General features: G+C 40.3%; 2 protein-coding genes across 13 annotated transcripts in view; one reads left to right on the top strand and one right to left on the bottom strand.

The window, feature by feature from the left end:
* Positions 1 to 27051, bottom strand: part of RPS16 (ribosomal protein S16) — a 383184-nt gene that overhangs the window by 73453 nt on the left and 282680 nt on the right. The window lies entirely within an intron of this gene.
* The window catches only part of PPP1R12A (protein phosphatase 1 regulatory subunit 12A), a 118698-nt gene continuing 95503 nt past the window's right edge, over positions 3857 to 27051 (top strand). For 6 of the 12 annotated variants that reach the window (XM_069857954.1, XM_069857858.1, XM_069857908.1 and 3 more), the window contains exon 1: positions 3858 to 4232. In XM_069857954.1, coding sequence (XP_069714055.1) covers positions 3996 to 4232 — 237 coding nt within the window. In that variant the 5' untranslated portion in view covers positions 3858 to 3995. Of the gene's footprint in view, positions 4233 to 27051 lie in introns of all 12 variants that reach the window. The other 6 variants (XM_069857935.1, XM_069857868.1, XM_069857885.1 and 3 more) reach the window with 3 other exon arrangements.

Raw genomic sequence — 27051 nt, 5'->3', positions numbered from 1 at the left:
ATGTATATACAGGCAAACAAAGGATTTTACAGCACAAGTAATGTGTTGGGTTACTCTGGTAGAGATACAAAAACAGCCTGATAAAACTAAGTGCATTTAGTGTGTCTGTAAGTTGCACACATCAGGTAACTATTACAAAATCATAAGTGTCTCTTTTTAGCACACCATTATTAGTGTAAACACACACGCACACTTAATGCAGTTATCTAATTAAATCTTGTGGTATTGTCTTGCAGTAATGACTGTCTTAGAACAAATTTTATATTGGCTTTCAATATGGTCTTCAAAGTAAGCCTTAATATGCAGGGTTTGGTTTAACACTCTGCAGAGATGAATTTTACCCTCCATGCTTAGGGAAATAATTGGAAAAAAAAATCAGATTTCTGAAGCAGATATTGTTGGTAATTGTATATGTTTATCTCAATTAGTTCTGAACTAGAAGCTGTAGCCAGTCTCATTTCCTCTCAATACACTGATTTTATAATGAAATCAAACGACACCAAACTGGTAGGATGGAGTACAGAATACAGTCTGGTATGCATTTCCTATTGAATTTATAAACTCTTCTGTGAGATATGAGATAGGAAAATAATGGAAATTCAAATCAATAATTATTATTATTATTATTATTTGTCATTACTCCCTTCTTGCTCTGAAGCATAGCTTAATTTTGTTGAATACATAAAGTGTGAGCAATTGCTGAGATTAACCAATTTATGTGAATGACAGCTCTATTTTTTGCTTAAGAAAGACCATATGGTTTGCAAGATCACATTTAAAAAACACATAAAATTTACTGCTGAACACACAGCTATCTGGGAAAAGCATACATACTCCATATATATCTATATAGACGGAATATCTGAATTTCAGCTGGTTGCATGAATGAACTATACATTGCCTGTGGTGTCCGTAAAAAGCCTTAAGCATAACCATAACTCCCAAATTAAGTGCAACCCCAAAAAACTAAAAAGTCAAGGAAAAATAAAGTCAAGAATGTGGAACATACAAGTAGTTCTGGCGTAATGCTGAAGTTCTCCGAAAAGTTGGAGCTGAATCTGTGAAAAATGCCCTCTAGGAAGGGGAGGGTGGCGGGGTTTAAGGCAAGTATTAGAGTTGGTCTTTAAAAGTAGACCGTATGATGCTTAAGAACAGAGACGTGCTTTCTGAGCTGTAGAAACTCTGCACTTCACTAACAAGGCAAAGAGAGTGAGATGAAGGAGTTAAAGGAGAATTCATGACCAGAAGGCAAAAGCTGAACTGGAGGAATGAAGTCAAGGAGAGGGGACTGGAGCTCTGATAGAAACCTAAAACCATGCTCTGTGACAATGAAATTTCTAAGAGAGCACATTTTGAATAAGTGCTTATCAATTTGCCTAGAATTACTTTACTGCCACTAAAGTACTTGATTTCAATACTGGTTGCTGAAATCAGTGTATTACACTCTTCAGCTATGTGCATTCTTTAAAGAGTCAAGTTTTCCGACTAAGAGAAACTAAGAGAAAGAAAGGGAGAAGCAGTAGCCGCAGAGGGTACACATGAAATATCAGAGATATCTAGGGAAGAAGGACGTGGCTTTTATCTTGTGTTACCTTTTCCTGGACTATAGTTTTCAGCTCCACAGGAAATGGCACTGGATTGAGAATCTATCCCCAAGGACATCTGCCTGAAAGGGTAAGACTACAGCAAGCGGCTGGAGCCTGCACAAATTTTCTCCTTAGACCTGAGTCAGCTGACGCTGCCAAGCTCCTGGCTGTTAACAGTCCATATTGGGCCGATAGTACCAGTGCTATGCCAAGTCACAGCTCAGTCACCAACACTTCCAAGACTGCTCTGAAGTGCATTACGCAGAGTCAGCCATGTCAAATGCAGGAGCCTAAATTGTGCATCTGGATAATCACACATGCTGTCAATGGGAAGGTATAAATTCAGTGCCAGGCAACCGCTCATCCACCTACTTAAGCCTGCAAATATTTTCCTGGTAAATCCTTCATCTTGACTGCAAGATGCCATATTTTGTTCACAATCACACTGTGCCTGCAAGTTGTCAGTGCACTGTATCTCATGCATTACGGTATGAGTAAATCTGAAGGATACTATGCAAATATCTCCAGATGAAAATCTGTTCTGAAAGAAACAGAGAACACCACATTACTGCAGGTACCCTATGACTACTAATTCTTGCGAAATGCCACTGACATTTTTATCAACAGAAATGGAAATAAGAAGCCTGAGTAGGCTGTGAGACTGTCTCCCATAAGAAAAGGAGACACTAATGAGAAAGGAATAAATGATGCAAAATTTGAAGTGTATGAGGTTTGGTGGGCCACTCAAACTATACTTTTCCCTATAATCAGTAGAAAATAAAACTTTTTTTCCCAGTGAGTTTAAAACCACATTTTATCGCCCCTGAGATGATTCAGTAAAAAACAAAATACATACTGCTTTGAGCTAAAGAAAATGTTACTTTGAGAAAAAAAATTACTACATATAATAGCTTGGTTCCTAGAAGTTGTAACTCCATACAAATACATTTCAGTCTTTGTGTCTTCAAATGCTGCATGCTTTTAAACTACTTGTTTTCTCCCAACAGAAAGATAAGCTACCACAGGAAGCAAAGCTTGCCTTAAATGAAACCAAAAATAAGCACAGGGATTTGTTCACTGTCATGCAGAAGTCTCAGGGCAAATGGGAGATGGTACTTTTGCATAGCAAGGTACCCTAACATGGACTATTTAACTTCCCCAAACAAAGGTTTCTCAGTAAGTCACCCTATTTATTTCCAGTACTTAAAGGGGGCCTACAGGAAAGCTCGGGGGGGGGGGGGGCTCTTGATCAGGATGAGGGACAGGGGTTTTTAAGCTGAAAGAGGATTTAGATTAGCTTTTAGGAAGAATTTCTTTTTACTATGAGTGTGGTGACGCACTGGAACAGAAAAGCTGTGCATGTCCCATCCCTGGGGGTGTTCAAGGCCAGGTTGGATGAGGGTTTTGAGGAACCAAATCTAGTGGAACGCGTTCCTGCCAATGGCAGGGGGCTTGGAACTGAACCATCTTTAAGGTCCCTTCCAACGCAAACCATTTTATAATATCATTCTATAATTCTACCATTTACCGTGTCTGCCAATGCAAGCAGACACCGATGTTGTCACATAGGACAGAGGCCACAGGCCGGGACAGTCAGCACCTTTACCTAAGCTGCCTAGTAGAGGTGAAGGAGCACGATGCTTCTAGGTGCAAAAGCCCCTGGGAACCACACGCCTGGCTTAGGTTATGGGGCTGAAGGTCTACACCAGACACCCCAGTAAGCGTTACCATTCCCTCTCTATCCACGCTCCACTCCGGAGAAGCGTATACCCCGTCACCCTTAGGTGACAGCCCTTCTCTCGGCAGGGCCCTCGTCGCTCTCTAGGTGCATCCCCTCGGCCTCGCCGGCAGGACCAGGCCGCAGCGGGAGGAGCACGGCGCCCCGAGGTGAGGCCCGAGGCGAGGCGAGGCGAGGCCCGGGTAGGGGCCTCTGGGCCAGGCCCTTTCCTTTCCCTTCCCTGCGGCCGCGGCCATTTCCGCCCCGGCGAGGCAGGGGAAGCCGGTAACCCTCGGGCTGAACTCTTGACCCCGCGGGCCCAGGCGGAGGCGAACGGAGCCGGCCTCGCCCCGTTAACAACAGAGGCGTCAGCCCCCGCGCCGACGCCCCCGCCCCGGCTCCTCCCAGCCCCGCCTCTCGCAAATCTCGCGAGATTATGCTACTACGGCGCGCGCCACCGGCCCCCCCCACCCCCGGCGCCGCCGTGAAATCTCGCGAGATTATGCTAACGAGGCGGGAGCAGCCACCGCCGCCACAGCCGCCGCCCCGCCCCTCCCGCCCCGCGCCCTCTGCCCGGGTGGGTGGGTGAGTGCGTGAGGGCGAGATCGGGCCGCGGTGCGCTGTGGGATACTGGCGGTGCGGAGCCCGTCCTCGGCGCGGCGTTAGCGAAGGGGGCCAGGCGGGAGCGGGGTATGAAGATGGCGGACGCCAAGCAGAAGCGGAACGAGCAGCTGAAGCGCTGGATCGGCTCCGAGACCGACCTGGAGCCGCCCGTGGTCAAGCGCAAGAAGACCAAGGTGAAGTTCGACGACGGAGCCGTCTTCCTGGCCGCCTGCTCCAGCGGGGACACCGAGGAGGTGCTGCGGCTGCTGGAACGCGGCGCCGACATCAACTACGCCAATGTGGACGGGCTCACCGCGCTCCACCAGGTCGGTGCCGCCGGGACCGGGGCTCGGCCTGGAGGGGAGGGACCGGGGGCGGCCGGCCGAGGGACGGGACGGGACGGAGGCGGTGGCGGCGTCTCGCCCTGCGCTGGGGCTGCGGCCCCTCGTTCGGGGCCTCTGGCGGGAGGAGGGCCCGGCGCCCCCCGCGCTCCCGCCGCCCCGGCCGGGGGCACCTGTCCCGCCCCCCGCAGGTGGGTGCCCACTGCCCCCCGCCCGCCGCCTCTGCCCGCGGAGCCGGGAGAGCTTTTCCTCCTTCCCCTCGTCTCGCCGGTTTCACGGCGGCTGAGCCGATTAAAGCCCGCTCGTGTGTGTCTGTGTGTGCGGGCGGGCGGAGAGGGGGATCGTTTATTTCTCTCCGGTTTCTATGGGGAACCGGTGGTTTGTTCCTAATATAGAAACGTGTATCAATAACAGGCTGCCCGCTTTCTTTAGCGATGGCTTCTGCCGCAGTGGGAGAGCCGAACTTTTAAGAGAAGCGGGGTTCTTGCGCTTTCCTTTCCTGCGTTGGAGAGCTGAAAAAAAAAAACCAAAACTCAAACCCGAATCCATATTGCTTTGTTCTGGTGTGGGTATGTGGGAGTGGGGGGAGATTGAGGCTGAGGGAGAGAACTTTCACTTGGAGCAGGGGGGAATGGAAGGGAAACTGGCTGTGAAGTTTCCTCAAAATGGATGCTTTGTGCATGTTGAACTTCATAGCAGTCTGATTGGAATCTCAAAACGTTAGCCAAATAAGGAAAGGCTGTGGCAATCCGGAGATAATGCGGGTTTGCCTGAATAGTTTTTGTTTCTCTAGAAGGCCAAAAGCTTCCACACAATATTCGATTCACTAGACATCCAAAAAGCAAAAAATTAGTTCTGACAGACTAGCTTCTTTTTCTTAAGTTTAGAAGTTGTTCAGTAGTTAAAAAGTCTTAATGATTATGATATGTAGGTTGGTCAAGTAAAAATCATCCCAAAATGATTAGGTTGAGGTAGTTATGATGTTGTTGTTATACAGTGCTTTTTTAAAATTCATCACTTCATTTTTATTTAGCATATTTTATCCATCCTATTTAGATTTTTTTTTTAAGGCTGTGAAGCTCTACAAATACATAAGTTGTCTGAACACAAGATATAAAATTCTGCTACTCTTTGCTCTGTTTCCTGTATGTAAGTTGTCACTTGCCCGCCTGTTAAGGGTATTGGTTTACTTTCAGTTGTGAACTGAACTGGAAGGATGAATGTGCTGTGGTTAAGCCTGTCAGCATGTTACTGCAGCACAGTTACCTGACTTCAGGCTAGCCTGTCACTTCATAGTGAGTTTTTTTGTATTTATCCTTCTCTAATCAAGTTGTGGTTGCTTCATGCTTCTAGGGAGCTGTGTATTGCAACTCATACCTTAACTGGTTGGGTCATTAGGTCTACAAGTTGCTGTACTCCAGTGATTGGTGGGAAAAGATGTTTGGTTTGACTCTTGCTAGAAGAGTCTTTATGAAGTCTTTATGAGTCTTTATGTCTTTATGAAGTCCAGATGAAATTCAAATGAATAATATACAAAATGACTTTGAAACTGTATACAACAAAGCTTTCATCAAGATCATACCAAGCCTCTTCTACCCTTCTTTCTACCTGTAGTCAGCTTGCAGTTTGAAGGGGCAAAGTCTAAGGGAACAGAAGCAAAGATTTACATCACTGCTAAAACTTTTGCTCACTCGTTCTTCCTTCCTGTAGTGATACCAAAGAGCAGTTTCTGGGTTTATGATATTAAAAGCAAAGATGATCACTTATGAAGGTATAATCCTCTTAAGGCAGTCTAGCAAGTGAATGTGGCCTGTTGCTATGAAAAAAAAAAAGACGTATAAGGGATCCCTGCTCATGACCAACTCTGAATAGCTTCACTTTATTATTATCAATAAATATTTTCCTCTAATATGCCATATAAAAGGTGCAAATGATACATGATGCAGTCTATAACATGAATTCATTTAATCAGATTTGGCTGTAGCGCTGATCAGAGCTGTATCTGTTCCCAAAGGAACTCTTCAGAAACTTGTCATCCTTCCTGACAGTTTTGACTGATGTCAGTTCTGTTGCAGCCCACATTGTTGTGTTTAAGACTGCTATGGTTTGCTGTTGCTTTGTGGTTTGTTGGTTGGGGGTTTTGTCGTGTGGCTGTCAGAACCCATGTAGACTTGACTGCTTTGCAGGAATAAATTTATCTCAGCAAAGATAAAGTGACTCTGCCTGTTTTGGGTTGTGTCCTTTTTGTCTCACATCAGACTTTTTCTTGCAGTTACTAAGAACAAATGCATGTGTCTGAAATAGCAATAGAGTTAAATATAGTATACAACCTTTGTTTGTCTTGTTAGATGTAATAGTTGTAGGAAGAGATTTAAGCTGTTTTCTTTTCCACAGTCCAGGTAGTTGGAAGTGCTGAGGGGAAAGTACAATTAATCCTGAAATTTTGGTGAACTTCAGATCTCATCTTGAATGGACCATCGAGTTTTGTTAGTAAAGCCATTAGCTGAACTTTTCCTGTGACAGCAGGGTAGAATGCCATCACTGTCAGAAAGCTTGATGTAGAATTGTTTCTCTTAATTCATAGAGGAAATAAAAAATTACAGTTGGCTTGGGATCTCAGAGGAGGAAGGGAGAGTGTATATATGCAGGGACTTTCTTTGTATCTTGCATTTGCCGATGTGTGATTTTGTTTTATATTTGCATGCCTGTGAATGAGAACTTAAGTGCATCGTATTTGAGGACATCAGATAAATTTCTTTGAGTTAAAGATCTTGCAGAAGGGGTGAAGTTTATCTTTAGGTGATGACTATTCTGTATGTAATGGTGGGTTCAAATATTCTGTTTAAGAACTTGTGTTAGCATAGGTTCAGGTCAGGCCTTCTGCACAGAGGATAAAACAAGGTATAACATTTTTCTGTCTGTTGGAGATAGATGCAGTGCAGAATATTGCCGCAGAATACAGGCTACCCTGCTGCAGAATCCTGCATTATATACATATCGTGTATGTGTAAGACCAGAAAAATGATTTCTACATTAGACTGTAAATTTAAATTCAGAGGTCTGTTCTGTTAATTTAGTGGGAGTTGATTGTTTTTAAATGTTGTATTCCTAGACAGTTGTCCCACAGGATGAGAACTAACTAGCTTACAGATAGTGCAGCTTTTCTGCTCTGCCTTAACAATTGAATCTAAGGAGAACTTGAGAGAAAAAAGAAGCCCAAAGATGAGCTGTTACTTCACAGATCAATAGTTTCTGCAGCAGGGTGTGGGGGAAGTAGCATATTCTGAAATAATGTTAATAAGAGGTTATATACTGTTTTAATACAACCTGGTTCCTTCTAGGGCAGACATATTTATTTGGAGTAGGAGTCAATTCTATCATCTGGAAAGCTTAGCATCTATCCTTCCTCAGAGTTTGGACTTTTCCTCTCTTTCATTGCCTTCCACGAAAGAGGACTTGGTTCACTAGCTCCGATTGGAATTTATTGCTTGAGTAGCTCAAAGTCATTTGTCTAAAAGTTGTGTAGAGCTTTGTACAGGAAAGAGGAGCCCACCCTTTCTGGGCAGCGCCATGGGAAGGCTGCGTTTGATGGGGAGGGACAGTGATGTGACCTGTTTCCTGGAAGGCTGGATTTCCTGTCCATGCTGCTCCCCTAGGAACACAGAGTGTGCACTGTGGAGTACCTGCACACTCCTGATAAAGAAGGCAGCTGAGATTAGGTTGTGGTTAGGTATGAGAGCTTACGCAGCCTGCTTTGTGGCTGTCTTTTTGCTTTTAACTGCTCTGAGGTGGTGACCTGGTTTTTGGCCTCATTCTCTCAGGGTAAGGGAGATGGGTGCTGCAGCCTAATTCCACCACATAGCAGGACATGCTCCTTTCATGCTATCTTGATCTTGTTCTTCCTGGGGAGGGTACTGCTTTGGAGGTAAGATAGGGGAAAGTGTCCTGTCTGTTTGTGCATGGGAATCATAGAGAACTGTAGGTGTTGTCATTGGGGAAGGCTGAACAGCAAGAGAGGCTTCTAATCCCTGATGAAGTATTCATGTGCTCTTTTTATGTTCACGACAAGTACAGTTTAAACAAGGCTCCACAAAGGCTATCTTTCTGTTGCAAGTATTGGTGTTTTTCTGCAACTCTTCAAGTACTAAATTGAATATGAGGGTGAGACTGCTTTACTGATGTTATAGTTTGCAGGCACAGCAGCATGCAGTGTTAAAGAGAAATTTTGATTTGATGCTGCTGCTGTGGGACTCTGCTGTGTTGTTCCCTCAGTAGTAATTAAGATGCTGAGAAACTCTTCACGAGTGTGTTTCGTTAAACACTTATTCTTTCTAACTGACTAAGGACACTTATTGCTGTCTTAATATTTCCTGTGAGTTCTGTGGGATTTTTTTCTTGGGTAAGAATTACCTTCCTTTGTGAGAGCGTCTGCAGTAGTTCATGTGAAAAATTCTGTCAGGACTCCTGGTGGCAGGCTTGCAGTGCCTGATGTGGTGAAGGGTACTGTTACAGTTGGCATCAACTGTTGTCCTTGTTACAACATCCTTTCACATGTTGGGGAGAGACAAAAAAGGGATGTAAACTCTACCAGTACTGGATCCCTTTGTCTTAGAACTTGATAGAAGTCATTAAGGCTGCACTATCAGGATCCTTTTTGACAAATGGTAACACAGGTCATGTATTTGAGCTGGGGCCACAGCATGTGAAGCATGTCTAGTCATAATAAGAGTAAAGAACAGGTTGCCATAGTCTAAAATCCCTAGGGTGTTTGCATCATAGCAGCAGCTCCCAACAACCAAGGGTAAGGAAGGTACAGAAATAGCTTAAAGCTACATATAGTAACCTCCTAACTATGACTTCTACACTGCCTCTTTTCAGAAAGTAAAAAATTCTGGTGCATATGGTAAACTTATTAATTTTTCAAGACTGTCAAGTACAATAACTTCCTTTCATGCAGAAGGGTTATGATCTTGATGCCTAAATCTCAGTATTTGGAGGTGAAACAACCTCCCATCCACCAAATACCGCTAATGGTCTCATACAAGCGCGAATTTTTGAGTCATTTGCTCAGCTTGTATTATGTTATCCTGATTTACTTACTTTAATTCTCTATCTGTACAGCAAAACACAGAAAATGAGTCCTGAAATAAGTGTAATCACTCAGTGACTTGACTAGAGGGGTGTATTTGTTTAAAATCCCCTTTGTAGTAGGAGTTGGTCCTTGTGTGGGCCATAGATCTTTCTCTCTGTAATGATGGCAGCTAAGTTCAGATTCTACGATAAGTACTTGTTAACTTCCTACCAATCTTGTATTCTATTTTTTTTTTTCTTCCTTTTGGAGTGGAGGCAGAAAGAGCAAAATAGATGTGATTCTTTCTATCTCTTCACCGTTTTAGGTTTATCATCTCCAAATGTCTCTTGGCCTCTCCGTGGTCTGTCAAGTTTAAACCTGGGATTTCTGTCTGATTACATAGTAGTTTTCATTGCTATGGATATTTCTTATGCACAGATAGAACAACCCAAGTGAATTCTAACATATAGTAATGATTGAAAGTATTTAAATCAAGTTGCTATGTTAGTGTAATTGAAAGGTTTCTTCACCTTAGGTAACCATGGAGGTAGAGTTCCAGGTTCAGTGTGAGAATGGATTCAGCTGGTAGGGCTTCCGTATTTACTGATACTAACATGCAGGGGCAATTTCTGCTGGTCTACAACTATGAATTTCCCAGTAGCATTAATGCTGCTTTTGCAGTAAAGCTTTATTTATGTTTTTCTCTGTGTGCTGGCATATTGGTATAGTTAGAACACTTTTTTGTAATAAATCATCAAAAGGACCTTGTGAGAGTAGATGAGATGTGCTCTTGTAGGTGTGAATACAACTGATGTGAATACATGGTTTGAGGCCTTTTTTATTCTGGCATTGTAGGAGCAAATGTGTTATTTTTTTCAAATTGCTGAATCTGTGTCTTAGCTAAATCTGAGGCTAAGAGACAGAAGCAGTCAGAATAAATCATTAACAGAGATACAACTTAGATCTTGTAACAGGATCTGTATTCCAGGCTTAAGGTTATATGCTTGGTTTTAGTTGGAACAGATGGTTTGACAAGCTCTCAGCCAGTTCTTTACTTGTTTATCCCTTTGCTCATACTCTCACTTCCTCTCTTTCTCAAAGTTCTTACTTAAGACAATTATGGCAATCTTCTCAAAAACTGAGAGCCCAGCAAACTGCTTTTCTCTTTCTGTGTAATAGTGATTCCTGAGGCTGAGCTGACAGGATGTGGAATTGAGGAACATGTGTATGTTCTAGCTAGTACTTAAATTTAATCCAAGGATATATTCAGATGCATTAGTCTTAGACTAATATACGCTGAAAGGAATGTGGTGGTAGTTTTGGACAACTGTGGCATAAGTACACCCTTTTGGGACTCATGCAACCAAGACACTGTAAATTATGCCTTGTTGCTGCCATACTATGATATTGATATAGAGTATATGCATGTAGGGCTTGGAGCATATGAGGGCATTTACCTAACGTGTTATATCAGTGCTTAGCAATATATCCGTATTCACTGATACGGGGAACTGTAAAAATGTAAAGTGGAATGCAGCTGCAAGGCTGTGGAGCAGTTGGTAAGCTGGGCACCTTCTGATGCTCCTGGATGGGTGGAGACATTCCAAGCTACTTTACTTTCCTATATGCATTCCTGAAATGACAGTCAGTAGAAAGCATGGCATAAGAGTGGCAGCATTCCTCAGCTGTTTCCTTTCTAGTAATTCAGAGGCTGTAAAGATGGAACAAGAAGGCAAAAGATAATCAGGGTACGTGGGGATGGGGAGGAGCATTTCTGGATTATTTTCTTTTAAGTGCTTTGTTTTGACAAGACCTGGTACCCAGCTTTTCGGTTCTTTTTTAGAATGCTGAGTCAACCACTGAGCTGGAAAAAGAGAGTCTTTGACTACTTGGTCACAGAACAAAAATTAGAGCTATATGATGAAGTCTTTGAACAAGACTGTTTCCTATTTATGCCTGAGTGGTGTCTTCACACTTACTCCATTAACAACATATTTCTTAAACTAATGGCTTCTAAAGGTCTGTAAACAGAGTGAAGAGTGGAATTGGCTTTAAGAAGAGGGTGAAACCTTTGAAAGAAACTTGAGCAGCCAATGCAGCCTCATTTTTGCGCCTGCACACAGGTTTCCCTTCAAGGTTGCAGCTAAACTGCTGTAACTTCTGAATACTTTAATTTTATGCTTGGTCTGTAACTGGCACGTAACCATCTATTACGATACCGAAATACCTGTAAAGCTGTGATTGTTCGAAATGATTCCAGCTCTAAAATTTCTGTCAGAGTACAAGTCTAACAGATTTTTATTTAGTTATTTATTCATTAAATCAGTCTGAAATATAATTTTAAGTGTTTTCCCATGTTATGATTGTAATTTAGAGTCTTGAGTTGAAACTTTGACAGCTTAATTTGACGTGACCAGTTAGTTAGCCAGTGGGTGATTACTATGCAAATTTTAGTTCTGGATTGATTATGTACTTTGTTTTGCTGCTGTGAAGCTAGAAGGGTAACCAGTGTATTCTGTACATATCTTTCGGTATTTGAGATTTCTTGTACATCAGGGGATTGCATGCAAATCTTTGCCTTTATTGTGGATCTGAAATACATTTGTGCCACTTTTCATGTGAATTTCATTTTCCTGTTATTGTTTTGGTTTTTTCACAGAATGACTAGGATGAATGTTAGCAACATGAAACCTGTTTAACGGTTCTGCTTTAAACCTATAGGATAAACTTACCTAACAGTAATTTTCTTAAATTTCACAGTTGAATTCAGTATTTGTTGAAAGCAAAATAACAATTTCTTTGTCCGGTAACAAAGGTGAATAAGGCTGACAAGCGCGTACACTGATGCATGTGTGTGGTCAATGCTACCTTCTGAAACACTTGACCTAGATGAAACTTTCACTGAGAAGCTGCATTCCTCTGGGATCCTTGTTGGGCCCCTTCTGAAACCAGAATACCACCTCAGTCTTCAGGCTTTCAAGCTTTCACTTACTGATGTCCTGAAATTTGTTTTAGCATTCTTGACTGGAAAACTATTTTTCTGTTACTGATGTGGAAAAATTGTTATTTTAAAGCTGCAAAGCATGTGTTCCAAGTTTTAACAAAAGCGTCGTTGCCTGCAGTATGTTCACAAAGGTATGCAATTATACTTGAATGAGTAGGCTTAATTAAGTGAATGGAACAACCCAAAGCTATTGGTATTAGCTCCTCCATCAGTCTAAATTTTTGCTACTTTCCCTGTATTAACTGTAAGTAACTCTGCTTATTGTTGTTGCAGTGTTAATGTATTATTTTATCCAGTTACAGAAAGTCAACAACTCTTAAACTTGTTTTACTAACCTATTCTTTGTAAATGTTTCCAAACCAATCCAGCCTGGTGCATTAGGTATAGCTTGGGCAAAAATGAGTTGCCTTATTTCTTAAAGTGAAGAGTGGAGATTGATGTGACAGCATTGTGCCTGTGGGCCAAACTGGTACCCCTGTTAAGTAATAATCTCATTTCTATCAAACCATATAAAACAATGTTTTTAAAAAGGTTGCCAAATTTCACAATTTGCTACGATTTTTATTTTGTTTAACAACCACAACTTAAATTGTTATATATCTTATTGAGAAAGATTTATTTCACAAGGAGTCTGTGCTTTGTCTCCTAATCAGCAGAAAATAAAAGTTTAATGCTATCTCTGAAAGAAGAATTTTTGTGTAACTTCAATTTCTTGGCTTCCAAGTATAGCAGAGCAGAGAGGGTGGGTTGTGCTGACACTGTGGCCGTCAGTGTGTTTTTGTTTGTGAATCTCTCTGGATGTGTCTTTCCAGTTACTCGTTTTCTACTTGCTTGCAGACACCCTAACTAGATGCTTGGCATTTGTGCCTCTGTATGGCCACACTTGTATCTGTGCACGGAATGTCACAGTGCTTATCGGATATTTGTATGTTTAGGAAGAGAAACAACTTTCCCCTATCTCTGTAAAGTAGTAACTTAATAGATGGATGGCTTTTGCTTAACACTTGTAATATACTTGCAAAATACTGAAGAAGCCCACTGACAATTATGATTGTTCTCTGTTTCAGTTGAGCTGCCCTCAAAAGTAGTTTTATGTGAAATAGCTTATTCATATTTTTACCTGCAGTTTGCAATGTCCTGTCTTATCCACAGTCTACCTTACTTTCCCCTGATCTGCCAAGTGTGACTTCAAAGAAAGCTCATGAAGGTATTATATTAATAATTTTTACCTATAGCTGTAGGGAAATAGAGCAGTGGTGACTTAAACTACCATTTCAAAGGAAAATATAGAACAACTTAATGTGAATGCCAGAATGCCAGAAGATACATTATATATTTTTTAAAGTGTCTTATCAGTTACTAACCCCTATAAGAAGATATGGGAGTGGGGATCTCTTTTCCAGTTGTTTTCTCAACAATTGAAGAGGGTGCCGTACTCCATAATAGAGTAAAAAAGCATCTATTGTAACTATACCTCCCTATTTGCAAGCACAAGTGGAGTTTGGAGTTTTAGAATAGTTTCTCCCCTGTTTGTTAAAGATTTGATCGGTGCAAATAAATAGTGCTAGAAATGTTGCACACTCTGCTTTTTATTTTGTGACACAAATATTTCCAGGTATAAACATCATGAATGTAAAACTAGGGGAGGGGAAGAAATCTAAATTAAATTATGGATTGTAATAGCTTGTGAAAAGAAAGACGCACTTGGGATCCAGGAAGAGGCTGTCTTGAGAAACTTATGCTTTGGCAGCATATGCCAGTGCTGGATGCAACTGTAGATACTGATGTGAAGTATGGAAAAACATGCAACCTCTCACTACTTGTATGTAGGAATTCTTGTTTTAAAGAGGTATTACTTGCTTTTCTGAAAGTAGGATGAGGGGGAGTGGGGATTTTATACTTTCCCTAACTTCTTCTAGAGAATTGTTCTTGAATTGGTTTAATTATCTTAATGCTAACCTCTGTATGTGGTTATCTTTCACTTAAACCTAATACTTCCTAACTAATTCCTTGCTAACGGGCTAGCTTTGCAATGATAATCTAATTTGATAAGGCTGTCAAGTTTGCAATCTGTGTACTGGTATAGCAATGTTAAAGATGCCCTATGATGACGTTACTTTAAAAAGCTAACTGTAGGCTAGGCATTTTTTTGTTTTTCTCCGCATGGAGAAGACTGAGCTTCATGTGGTCAGAATCATAACCTGTTGACTACCATTAGCTGGGGAAAAATACTTAGTGTCATATACTCACTTTACTTGATGGTGTGATAGATTACTTCTGCTTCTTTGGTAGTACCAGCATGTCAGATCTAAATTCTGTTTTCAGGAAGAGGAATGTGCAGGAGAAGGTTATGTTGCTGGGAGGAAAAGCATATTTCCGTTGAGCTGTCCCTTGGCCTTTTTTATCAGGCATTTCTTTTGTGGCAGCTTGAGATACTGCTTTTTATATTAAAAAAAAAATCTTAATTGCTGGAGCCCATTCAATGGATCTAAATCCTCAAAGAGCACTTTTCCCCACAGTCTGTAGAAAAGCAAGGCTGTACTGTATTGGTAGGTCTAAGTATACCACAGATGATGGAAATCCTGTTTGGGGAAACTTGCATCACAGGCTTGAAGTGCTAGGTGATTCTGTGGTACTATCTTAGCATATCTGAGGAGGAGTGTTTGATTTATCCTCTTGATAGCTACAGGTCAGCTAGTACTCAGGTTTAGTTTCTTGATTTTGGTATTGTTTAAGGCTAGAGGCTTCTCCAAAGTATTTGAATGTCACATTGCCTTTGGTAAGAACTTCGTGCTCAAACATGTCATTTCCCTTCCCCCTTCAAGATCAACTACCACCCTGAACAAGCTTTATTAAAGACTAGTACGAATATTTCAATATGGTGTTGCATACAGTTGAACGCAGTCCTTCAGCAAAAAGAGTATTGGAGTTCTGAGTTTTTTCTCAATCAGTATTTTCAGTTTACAGTTCATGAAGATCATGTGAAGTAAATATGAATCCTAAGTAGAAGCTACACTGTTCAGTTACCAGTAGGATGCCTATAATTGATTAGCTAGTCACTTTAAGTTGCCTTATTTTGTATCTACCAATTCAGATTTATACATACGAACTCAGTTTGCCAAGTGTGCTGTGCCCAGCACACTATAGTCATTTCCAGTTGCTGATGCTAAGTGCCATTAACTAGGCTTCAGAATCTCCCAATTTCTGCCTAGGATTACAGATTTCCTGTTGAAATTCAAATAAGCCTACTGTAACCATTTGGTGACTTGCATTGTCTCTTGATTGTAGCATAATTGTCCATCCAGTCACCAAGGCAGGAATGGTATGGTAACCCAAGATGCCCATCTCCTTGTTTTGTTAACAGAAGAAGTTAAAAATTCACAGACTCAAACTGAGGAGGGCACGCTATGTTGGTTAAGTTTTGTATTTTGAGGTAGCAGACAGACTGACTAGATGACATCTTGTGAGGTTTTAATATTAATCTTAAATGGTTTTGGAGCTGTCATTTATTTTTGCTGCAAGAAGCTTACCCATCTGAGAATCACTGTACCTGAGAACAAGTGACCATAGCTTTTTTGGAGCCTTATCATTAGTAGGTTCTCTGGCACAAGGAACATGGAAATAGGGGAGTTTTTTGGATGTGTGTGGAGCAGTTCCTGAAGGAAGGACATCTGTTGGGTGTTAACTTTAGGTTGACTTACAAAAACTTTACAAAAGTGAGCAAATCCTGCTAAAACAAAATATCTGGTTAAGATGATGCATGTGCGCTCGCAGCCCAGAAGGCCAGCTGTATTCTGAGCTGCATCAGAAGCGTGACCAGCAGGTTGAGGGAAGTGAATCTGCCCTTCTCTTCCTCTCTTGTGAGACCCCATCTGGAGCAGTGTGTCCAGTTCTGGAATCCTCAATGTAATAAGGATATGGAGCTGTTGGAACAGGTCCAGAGAAGGGCTACAAGGATGATCAGAGAGCTGGAGCACCTTCCATATTAGAACAGGCTGAGAGAGTTGGGCTTGTTCAACCTGGAGAAAAGCGACCTTCCAGTACCTGAAAGGAGCTTACAGGGACTATTCATAAAGGCTTGTGATAGGACAAGGGGGAATGGGTATAAACTGGAGAGAGGCAGATTTAAGCTTGATATAAGGAAGAATTTCTTCACCATGAGAGTGATGAGACACTGGCACAGGTTGCCAAGGGAAGCTGTGGCTGCCCCATCCCTGGAGGTGTTCAAGGCCAGGTTGGATGGGGCCTTGGGCAGCCTGATCTAGTGAGATGTCGCTGCCCGTAGTAGGGGGCTTGGAACTAGATGATCTTTAAGGTCCCTTCCAACCCTAACTATTCTATGATTCTATGATGGTGGATTCTAAGATGTCGATACTGTTAATTGTTTGGCATTCTTTTTTAGGATAATTGACATATTGTGTCAGGTGTATATGCTGGATTAAAACATAAAACCAAAAACATTCTGGCATGGAAAAACTTACATCATAGTAGTCTTATTAAAGATATTTTTCCATGTATGGGGGAGTGTGTTTAAAAATGCAGCATATAAATAAGAGGCATTGGCAAAAGCTGAAGGCTTGCAAACTATGGGTATTCCAACAAAAAAACAAGTAGCTTTCTGTTAAAAAGCCTTGTTGACATCAGAGCCATAGATTCTTCACTGACATAGTTTATCATCAGCTACCCAGAGATATGACTCAAGTGTTTGTGTGAAGAACAAATGTGTAATTTCCCCTTTTTGGAGATCCTCCAGGGACTTTGTATCTCTGCAGCTGTTTGCTTACCTGCACATGGAGTAATGAGTTCTTAATCTTTTCAAGACAGAACCTCTTGTGACTGCATTTGAAGACTTTGCTGTCCTAATTTCTTTCTTCTAGGATTTTGAGCACTCTTCATTTCTTCTCTGTAATTATCTAATATTATTTTCCATAGCCAAGTTAAATGACTTAAATATAAGAGAATTTTCTTGGTGTTTCTTTTCCTGTTTATTTTGCTTTGTCATGTTTCACTGCTGTTAATGTATTTGATAACATGCTTTGCATTCTGTTAATACTTGGGAAATATTTATGCAGAATTTAAACAAATAACAGCCAAAGTAAACTGATTTGAGTTGCTTTATGGCAGTTTAAAGTTACTGTTTTGGTATTGAAACCATCTAAAACTGAAGCTGGAATCTTCACTTTTTAAAATGGATGATTTAGAATCTGGCTTCAGGTATTTGGCAGTTGAGCTCATGATAGGCTGTAGAACTGAGGAGTGACACTTAACTAGGAATGACATCACTAACCTTTGTGTCAATATGCTTGTGTACTAACCTTGGTAGCTGTCTGTGATTCATGAGATCCATATTACATTGTACTAAGTTGCATAAGTTGCTCTTTGAAGTTCTTCGACCTAGACAAAGGTGGGCACAGGGAAAGACAGGGGAGAAGATATTCTGATGATCATAGGATAGAATAGTGACAGAGATAGGAATTTTTTTTTTTAATCCATACAAATTGCTTCTTATTATCTTTTCGTGTCCTGTCTCCTTGTTCTACCTCTGTTATTGAAACTGGGTCTTGGCAATTGAATTCTTTGACCTCAGCTATTAATAAATAAGGAGCACTGGTTAGTTATTTGTGCGTTTAGAGTTATAAAATCAGGCTCTGAATTCATGTCTGCATATGTAGAGAGTTAAACAAGGTGCCTGGTCCTTATGGAAACTCAGCGTGTGCCCTACTGTGATTTCTTCCTCCAAGAAAGGTCTGTCACAGGTTTGTTTCCTTTCTTTGGTAGTATCAGCAACTGCTGAAAGACACAGTATTTACATCTCTCCTCCTCTTGACTTCATGAGAATGCCTAAGATACTGCATCCCTTCCAAACTCATGATTTCTTTCTCTGTAATGTTTTAACTGCTCAATGTAAGGAATAGCAGAATGCGAGGAGTTGTTCCAGTAAAGCAAGTTACGTATGAACTAAAGATTCTATGAACTCCTGCTTTTGTCAGACTTTGTATAGATTGTGAAATGCTTTTGGCACTTCCAGCAAGTTTTGATTCACTTGAGAATATTGATGACTCTGTTAGGCTGTTTGTTATGCCTTCTTAATCTCAAATATTTCTGGGTGAAGTGCAATTTTAGTAACACTCCGGCTTTAGAAGTTACCTATAAAAATCTTTCCTAAGTTCTTATATTAAAATGCAGATGATTTGCCCACTTTAGGCACAGTGTGGCTTGTGGGTTTTCTGCAGTTTTCTGGATCTCTGAATAAGACTTAAAACTCAGTCGTTGAGGTATATTGAACTTTATCAATTGATGGAACCTGATTCCGTGATAACACAATGTTGGGGGGAAAAAAACTATTGACCACTCCAGTGAATATTACAAAAAGTTGTCTGGAAGAAAGTGTGTTTCCCTCCTTCCCCAAACACTTTAGTCATGCGACAGTAATACCATTGCCAATTTACAAGAGGATGCTGAATGAAGAGAAATTGCCGCTTAGAAGATTATGCTGGTGCATTGAAGGGTCGAGTAGCAGACCGTTGGTAGCCTGCTGGAATAACTATGGGGAAAGGTAGTTTGTCTGCCCCACCTGCTTTATGCGGGTGGAGGGAATGAGAATAGCACTTAATTTGTAAAATTACACGTTCAGGTTAGTGCAATGTCTGAACTGAAAAATGCAATCACGCAGCAAGTTGCTGGCTGAATGGACTGGTCCATCATGCCAAGAGAATCCTCTCTTTAGCCAGCAAGGCCTGGTTTTCTGCAATTGATACAGTCCTCCTGGCTCCTTTGATAAAACAGACTGCTGTGATGGTTATGGTGCTTGTGTTTGTATTTTTATCTTCTCCCACTTAAAGTGTAAACTACATTTATAGTTAAATAATTCATAACATTTGGAGTGGCTTTTCTTTGTAGCTGTTAGGAGATGTTTTCACACTGTATAGTTTGTCGACTCTCATGACATCCCTAGAGCTTGGGGATGAATAGGCAGGTGTACTCTAGAACCTTCAGATGCGTAACAGTGATGTAATTAACCTATAGTATCTCCATGTTTTTACTAGGTATTCATACTGGCTTTACTGGAGTTTTGGTAGCCTTGATTAACCACCAGTGCAGGTGCTTGTCTGGTTTACAGTATTCTTCAGCAAAAAAACCCTAGTAATTAAAATTTTCACTTTAGTTATGCCTCTGAATCTTTGATGCAATAAACTTTTATGGTATTATTTTTGAACTTCTGAATTCAAGCAAATATATCAGGAGTGACATTTTTTAGAAGAATATTCAAATTTGCAAGCTTTAACTTTGCCTTCTCTAACTTATGTTTGCACTGATCTTGACCTGTGACTTCAGTATACATACCACATACAGTGAAAGAATTGTGAATCTTCTGTATTATCATAATTCTTTCCTATGTTATGCCAGTAGTTACAGCACTTTCTACTCTCACTAAGTGCCATAAGCCAGTAATCCTTTTTTTTTTTTTCCTGAGTTCCTTTGAAGGACAGTGGGGAAGAAGCATGGATGATCTGCATTTGTCAGTTGGCAAGCATACATGGCCACTGAATTTGAAGGTAGATGAAAAGTCTTTGAATGTGTGAAGCCAAAATGCTTACCCACCACTACAGTGATACAGGATTATTGAATTTGTAATTTCATCCAGCACTTGAGCTAAAACTGCTAGACATAGATGTTAAATTCTCTGTAGTAGCAGCAGAATCTTGCTAGTTGAATGCCACTTCTGCCTCAGCTGATGAGGTTCTAGTACACTTGCTTTGATGAACTTAGGTTATATTCTGTGCATGTACTGGCATAAGCAGATCCTTCAGCTTGTAACTAACCATGATGTGTAACCAAGGATAGCCAGATTGCTCTGACCTCCTGCAAGCTGGTCTCCTAAAATGGACATTATTCGTTTTGCAGATGGAAATTGGAGCCAAGCAGCTGTGCATTCCTGGAGACAAATACTGAGGCAATTTCATAACTTTGCTCTTCTATTTAACAACCAAATGGCAGTTGATTCCAGTATTTGCCACTTGCTTTTGGTCTGTTATTAAAAGATGTTTTCCATTAAGCCAGCAAGTATTTGTATGGGGGCACTGCTTAGTATCCAAAGTGGTGGTGGTGTTTTTTTAATAAGCCTTTTCTTCATATTCTTTGCCTCCATAGCTTCCTTCTCTTTCCTTCCCTAAGAAGACAAGCTATCACTGTACCTCAAACCTATGCTTCTGTGGGCTGTTGTTTCAAGGAGTTATTGTTAATTAGCATTTAATCGGCTCTTACAGACTGAATAGCAGGAAACTAGGATAGTTTGACAACTTCATGTGCACATTTTCCTACACATGCAGCAGTGACTCTGCTTATGTGCAGTCTGAGAGGTCAGTGTGGAACTGCTGAACTGAAAGGGCTATTAGAAAAGTAGATGTCAAACTACGTGCTTTTAAATTACACTTCCAGGAATCTGTGCTTCACTGTGGCTCAGTATAAATATTCTTGCCTAGGTGGAAGGTTTCCTGTTCCATCCTTGATTTAGTTTTGGAAATTAAAGACAAAACCTGGGTGAAATGGTATTACTACTATTGTTAAGTGTTCTGTGCTGTTCCCCGGGGACCACTTTTTTAAGCTTACAAAACAGTCATCTAACTGATGTAGAAATTTTCAGTCATGTGTGAAAGCTTACTGTGTGTTTCAGGTTTTGGTAGAGGCTTGCTACTAGAATTACTTCAGGTTGGTTTTGACAAAAATCTGACTTGCAAGCAAAAGCAGAGCTGGAAATTTAAGGAGGCAAACTACCAAACAGCTCTGCTAACATGTTTCCACGGATCCTACACAAACCGGAAGAAAAATGTTGCAGCCTTCTTAAACTGCAATCCTAGTAGCTGTACTCAAACTTTGCCTTTAAGAAAGAAGGTTCTTGTAGTTTGTGCCCTAGGGCTGCAAAAAATGTAATGCGATGGCGTACATATGTAGAATGGTTAGGAACCTTTCCCAATAGCCAGATCAGACTAGAAATCCTTTTTGGTGGAAAGTGTCGTTTTGGACCACTATTAAGAAGGTGAAACACAAAGCAGAACTGTGGTTTGCTTAACATTATTTTTAAGAAAAGTCCCTACTGGGCCTTGAAGATAAGAAGCTGCTGCTGCTTGGATTTCACAGCCTTCCTGATACAGCTCTCGAGCAGTAGAGACTCTGAACATGGTACTACTTGCTATCACGAGGTGGGCTGTATTTAAAGCATACAAAATACCTTTAGATGCCATCTCTGTTGAGTGCCTAGTGGAAGACTGTAGTTCTTCTGCCACTGAAGTATCTGGAAGATATTCGCTTAATCTTTGTCCAAGTACTTTCAGGTGAAATAAAAATTGGAGAGCTGTCTTATAAAAGTCTTTGATCTGATTTATGTGGCTTTTGATTCCTTGGATCTAAGGAATTCTAACTTCCTCAAGTCCTTGGTCATGGAAGGCAAGTAAATATGGAGACTGGGTATTTAACTGCAGTTGGGTACCAAACAGTCTTATTTCCTCCTGTATTCTGATTGGACTGACTCTTTTTTTTTTTTTTTTTTAAATATGTATGTAACATAGGAAGTGGAGAAATTAGTGAAGAGGAGAAATAGCAACAGCATATGGAACAGAAAAGATTTGGTGTGAAAAGAGTAACAAGTTTTGTTACAGCAAATATTCTTTGTTCCACCAATGAAGCAGTGGTGTAAAATGCATTTCTTAACTTTAATACTGTATAAGGGAGTATTGAGTTAATAGATAAGTTACCTTGCAGTACCTTTCTAGATTTTTGTAGCAGTCTATGCTGTAGATTGGCTTCTTACTACTTTTTTCTGAAATTTGACAAATATGCATTATGCGTGTTTGCAGTATGCACATAAAGGGAGTAAGAGAAGAGGTGGGGGCCGCTGGCTTGATGAGAAATCAGTTTGAACAGGAGCTTTTTTTTTTTAATGTATGTATGTCGTTCTTAGACTTTGATGCAGAAATTTAGATACCCAGGATAGTTCTCCAGCTGTTTGTGGAATTCGGGACTTCTAGTGGCTGGCTAACTAAAGTTCATCTGTTTATTTTAATTATTTTTTCTTCCTTCCCTTTTTGGAGACTTCTGGTTTTGCTACACTCAGGTAGAGTTTTGGCTAGCAAAGCAGACGTCCATTTCCAGAAAACCTGAATTGCTCCACAGATGTGGATATAGATGCTTCTGGAGATCCTGATCTGTGTCTTGAGCACCTAGGTGTTACAGTCACACAGGGAATTGTATGGTAACTGCTGTATTCAATAGCTCCTATCCCATAACTTGCCCGACATACAGACCCAGCAGAAATTCCTAATGAAGTGGTGGCTGCGTTTACGCTAGGCTATGTGCAGGCCTCTGAACATGTCATTCCTTCTCTACAGTGCATCGTAGAAAGAAGATGTATATGAAGTTTAGAGAGGAAGAATGCAATCAAGTACATAGAATTATGCTACCTTGTGTTTTAATGCCAGTTTCTTGTTGAAAGCAAATACATTTTTGACTTCTTATACTATTTTGTCAAAGGTAGGTTGTGCTCCTTTTATATCTGTACCTGCAAATGGAATGGCACTATAACAATACTGAGGAGGTGGAGAGATTATCCGCTGTTCCTGTGCTGCTCAGGTTTTGTTTTGTGTTTTTTCTTCCTTACCAGATAAATTTAAATTGAGTAGTTGGGTGGGAATAATTATTCAAACAGCATTTTTATTCCGATTTTGAAAATTTTTTTTCTTTGAAAACTACTGTACTATTAAATATATGAAATTGTCCAAGCCTGTAAACTGTAAGGTGTAGGTTTTGGTAATAGTGTATGCCTGTATTTAATGCAATAGCTATTAAAGAAATAAATAAGCAATCTTGCTGTGCAGAGACTTTATTTGTAATGCAACAAAGCAGAGGATTTTTTAATACTCTAGTTTCTTAGCTTTTGGTTTTATAAAGCTGAGATCATAAAGTAAGAAAAACTCGTGGCATGAGTTAAGATCCCTGGTGATAAAAATCTATGTGTTGGGTCCCTAATATCCATACAAAAGGTTATAAAACTGTTACTGCTTGTTTCTTGATTACAAAAAAGGAAAGGGTCAAATTTATATTTTGGTATTTAAGTATTCTGCAGAGTATTTTTTAAGTAGATAGGCCATAACTCTTGCTTCAAGCTTATTTTAATTGTTAATTTCACCAAATCTTATCTTGCTTTAACCTTAGTTTTGAAGCTGTGATGCTCTGAACATGCTTAGAGTGAAAGCATCCAATAAAAACAAAGTAGCTTGCTGTAATGGAAAAAATGACTCAGTACAAGTTGAGAACAGAAATTAGCAAAAAGGCAGAGAGTAATTCTTAGAACAGAAGTATGTTTAAGCGCTTCATGAATTAGATTGAAGATCAGTATGTTCTACTGGTTGTCCAGTTACACAAATGCTTCAGTCAGTGTTAGTGTATAATTTTTACTAAAATTTCCCAGTTTTACCAAACTTTTCACACTTTGGTGTTCTAGGATTGGTCTATCATTACTTTATTTCAAGAACTATAAAACAGCATAAGTGCAGTCATCTGAGACTAAGGTATAGTGTAACTGAGAAAATTCGTGCGGCACAGTCTAGAATGTCACCTCAAGAAGGATGGTACCAGTTTTCTCATCTTCTGCTGGTTGTGCCAGTAAGTGCGTACTTCATTTGAGTAACAAAGAGGTTGCTGGTGATGTGAGAGGTATCAACTCTTCTACTGTTTCTTAGTTCTGTCTACATAGGTGTTCTGAGATGTAGATCAAATAAATCTCAAAGGAAATAAATACACTGTTTCCTTAAAAGCAAGAACTATCATGTATTGCAGTTCCGCATTTAGCCTTCATTCAGACCTCGTATCTTCAGTTCAAGACCTTAAATACAGGATAATTTTAATTAGTAAGCATTAATAGGGAAGATTGCTGCAATTAGAGACTCATTACTTCGTAGTTATGAATGGGGCTAGCTCAGACATCTCAAATAATGGTATTAATTAAATTAACAATAAAGTCCTTCTTTCTTTGATTCCTGTCTAATTTAAGCTTTTCTGACTGTACCTTTGCCCAGACTAATAACCAGAATATACCTAGCCATATTCTGCAATGTTATACTCTGCATTGCCAGATATGTAGCAGGTACCTACCAAAACAATACCTGAAACTTGTGTTGTAACACATGTTGCAATTGGGCAGACATTTATTTTATGGACACTTTAGTTACCTCAGTACTCCCTAAGCGTCCTTATAACATGGGAGGAACTAACTCATGGTTTGTGGCATCCAAATGAGCTCCACATTACAGAAAGCTGGCTTTGTCACCTCGTTTCCCAAGAGGAAGTGAAAATTAAACACAGCTTACTCTCAAACTTCTTAATCGCTTTTTCAGTGATAATTCTCAGCTTTATGCTCCTTTTCCCTTCCCACATCTAGTCTCTGATGATGTTGGCTCCTGCATGAATGATGTTGCTATTATATAGGTTACTTAAGGCACAACATGCTTGAACTTCTTCCCCAGATAGCATTAGCTTTCCAGATAAAAATGGGGAAGTTCTGAATAAGGGCTTTGGGTTACCCTTATTAGGCATTGGCATAATTTTTGTCCAACATTGTCTAGTCATGTTGCTAGAGAGAAGGACTCTGCAATCTCCTAAATGCAAGAATTGAAAACACCTGGAAAATAAATACAATTTGTGCTTTTTTGATGTGTTATTTGTGAAAAAAATAATTGAAGTTACACTTGCTATCTGTTTAACCAAATACCACTAATAATTCTTCCAAGCATACTATTAATCCATGTCTGACACCTTCATCTGAAAACTTCAGTTATCAGTGCTTGTCTAAGAAACAATGTTTTATTTATCTAGAAAGCTTTATTGAGTTCTACTGTAGACAGTAGCAAGCTCAGACTCAAGAGGTGGATGTTGCTTCTATACCTGAAAACACTTAATACTCCTGTACATTCCATAGCTTTAGTAGACTTGTCTGTAAGGCTTGCCCTGCTGGGCCAAATCTCTCTAGCTCTTTCTTGGTATACTTGGAGCATCCTTTTGTCAATGCTCACATTTATAATCATATATTCAAGATTCTCCAAAGCTGTAAGTACCTTTAATGCAGCTTTCCAGTTTGTGGACACATTGCTGTTTTAGAGATGGGAAAAACAAACAGCTCTCATCTAAGCACACAGTTCACATCACTTTTAACTAAATAAATTGCTTAGCAAAAGGAACCATCTATGGTAATACCTAAACCTGTTTTACAGCAGGCAATATCAAAGTACTTTTTTTTTCTGGTCTGCTGGATAATTGTATACTCTGCTTTTGGAATAGCGTGGTTAAACACAAATGTCTAGAGCAGCAAAGTGGTGCGAGTGTCTTCTGTCTCACTGTTGGGTTTGCTTGCCATCTTCATGTGGAGGGACTTAAGAGTGTGATACAACTCATCTGGTTTTTATACTTGGATAAGAACCTCATTCATTCATAAATGTGCTGCTGGCGGTGTCCCTGATGTCCTAATGCTTTTCATTAGGGCTGAGAGAATGGATTGTCATAACCATCTTGGAACAAAGCCTTTTCTTCTAAAACTCAACATTTGCATTGATTTTAATGCAAATATATACATATGCTGTTTTATTGATGGATGTGTCAACAATATGGTATATGAAGATACAAAGAACAACTGCAAGTTACTGGAAGCTTCTTAGCCAGAAAGTGACAGAGCTGGATTTGGATTCAGCTAGCCTGGAACTCAGATTTTCTTCATTTTTGTCATCAGAAAGTGATTGTTGTGTTTTGCAGCATCATCTTCTTTAACAACTCTCCTTCACAGCTGTGAGATGCAACTTTGTGATAAGAATGAGGATGAGGCTGCCCTAGTATGTCATCAAGGTCAGCTGTTTGTAGATCTTGAAAGGAGAGTGCTTGTTATTTGTGATCTTACAGGACTTCTGTATGGTCACTAATTAAACTAAGAAGGGTATACTTTTATTTTACCTTGACTGGAATTTCCATTTTTATCCTAAGATCATAAAGACTGCTGGGCAGAAATTTGTTGATAATGAGTTGCCTTCTTCTCTTACGGTTTCTAGGCAGCAGTGGGGGAATGAGGAAAGGGCAAGATATGAACTGATTCTAAAATTTTAAGTTAATGAGTGCTGGTGACTGGATAAGAGGATCCAGAGTGACTGTGCAGCACCATCTGTAGTCTGTGTAGAACCCCACTCCTTGTACATTATAGCTTAGGATATTCAAGTGCAAAGTATTCATCTACTTCAGCAGCCTGTTGTGTTTCAGACATTAGTTATTTCCATGGGAAGAAAATAATCTATAGTCCAAACTAATTTTGAAAGGCAAAAATATCACATGTTGCCTCATTTCCTTCTCCCTCTAGGCTGCTAATGTGTTTCAGAGCACTTTGGCAAGCTCATGGTATTCATATGTCTGCAGCGTGCTATGGTTGTGCTGCGTTTTTTGCCTAACCTAATATGGTCTAACAAGAGTAAGTCCTCAGCAGAGCACTAGGTATTTTCTGTGCCATTCCTAAGGCCAGCAGTGTGTTAATGCCATATTGCTTCATTGTTAACAAGATGTTACGTCCTTGGTGCAGGGCTGTTAGAGAATAACCATTGGGTTCTAGACGTGTCCTAACACTGAACAGTCCTTCCAAATGAAAGCTCACCATCCCAGCTGCCACAGAGGCAATCTCTGGGATTCCCACAGGAACTGAATGA

The sequence above is a fragment of the Phaenicophaeus curvirostris genome, chromosome 1 (genome assembly GCF_032191515.1).
Source record: "Phaenicophaeus curvirostris isolate KB17595 chromosome 1, BPBGC_Pcur_1.0, whole genome shotgun sequence".
Classification (NCBI taxonomy): domain Eukaryota; kingdom Metazoa; phylum Chordata; class Aves; order Cuculiformes; family Cuculidae; genus Phaenicophaeus; species Phaenicophaeus curvirostris.
This window is presented reverse-complemented; position numbering and strand designations above follow the sequence as displayed.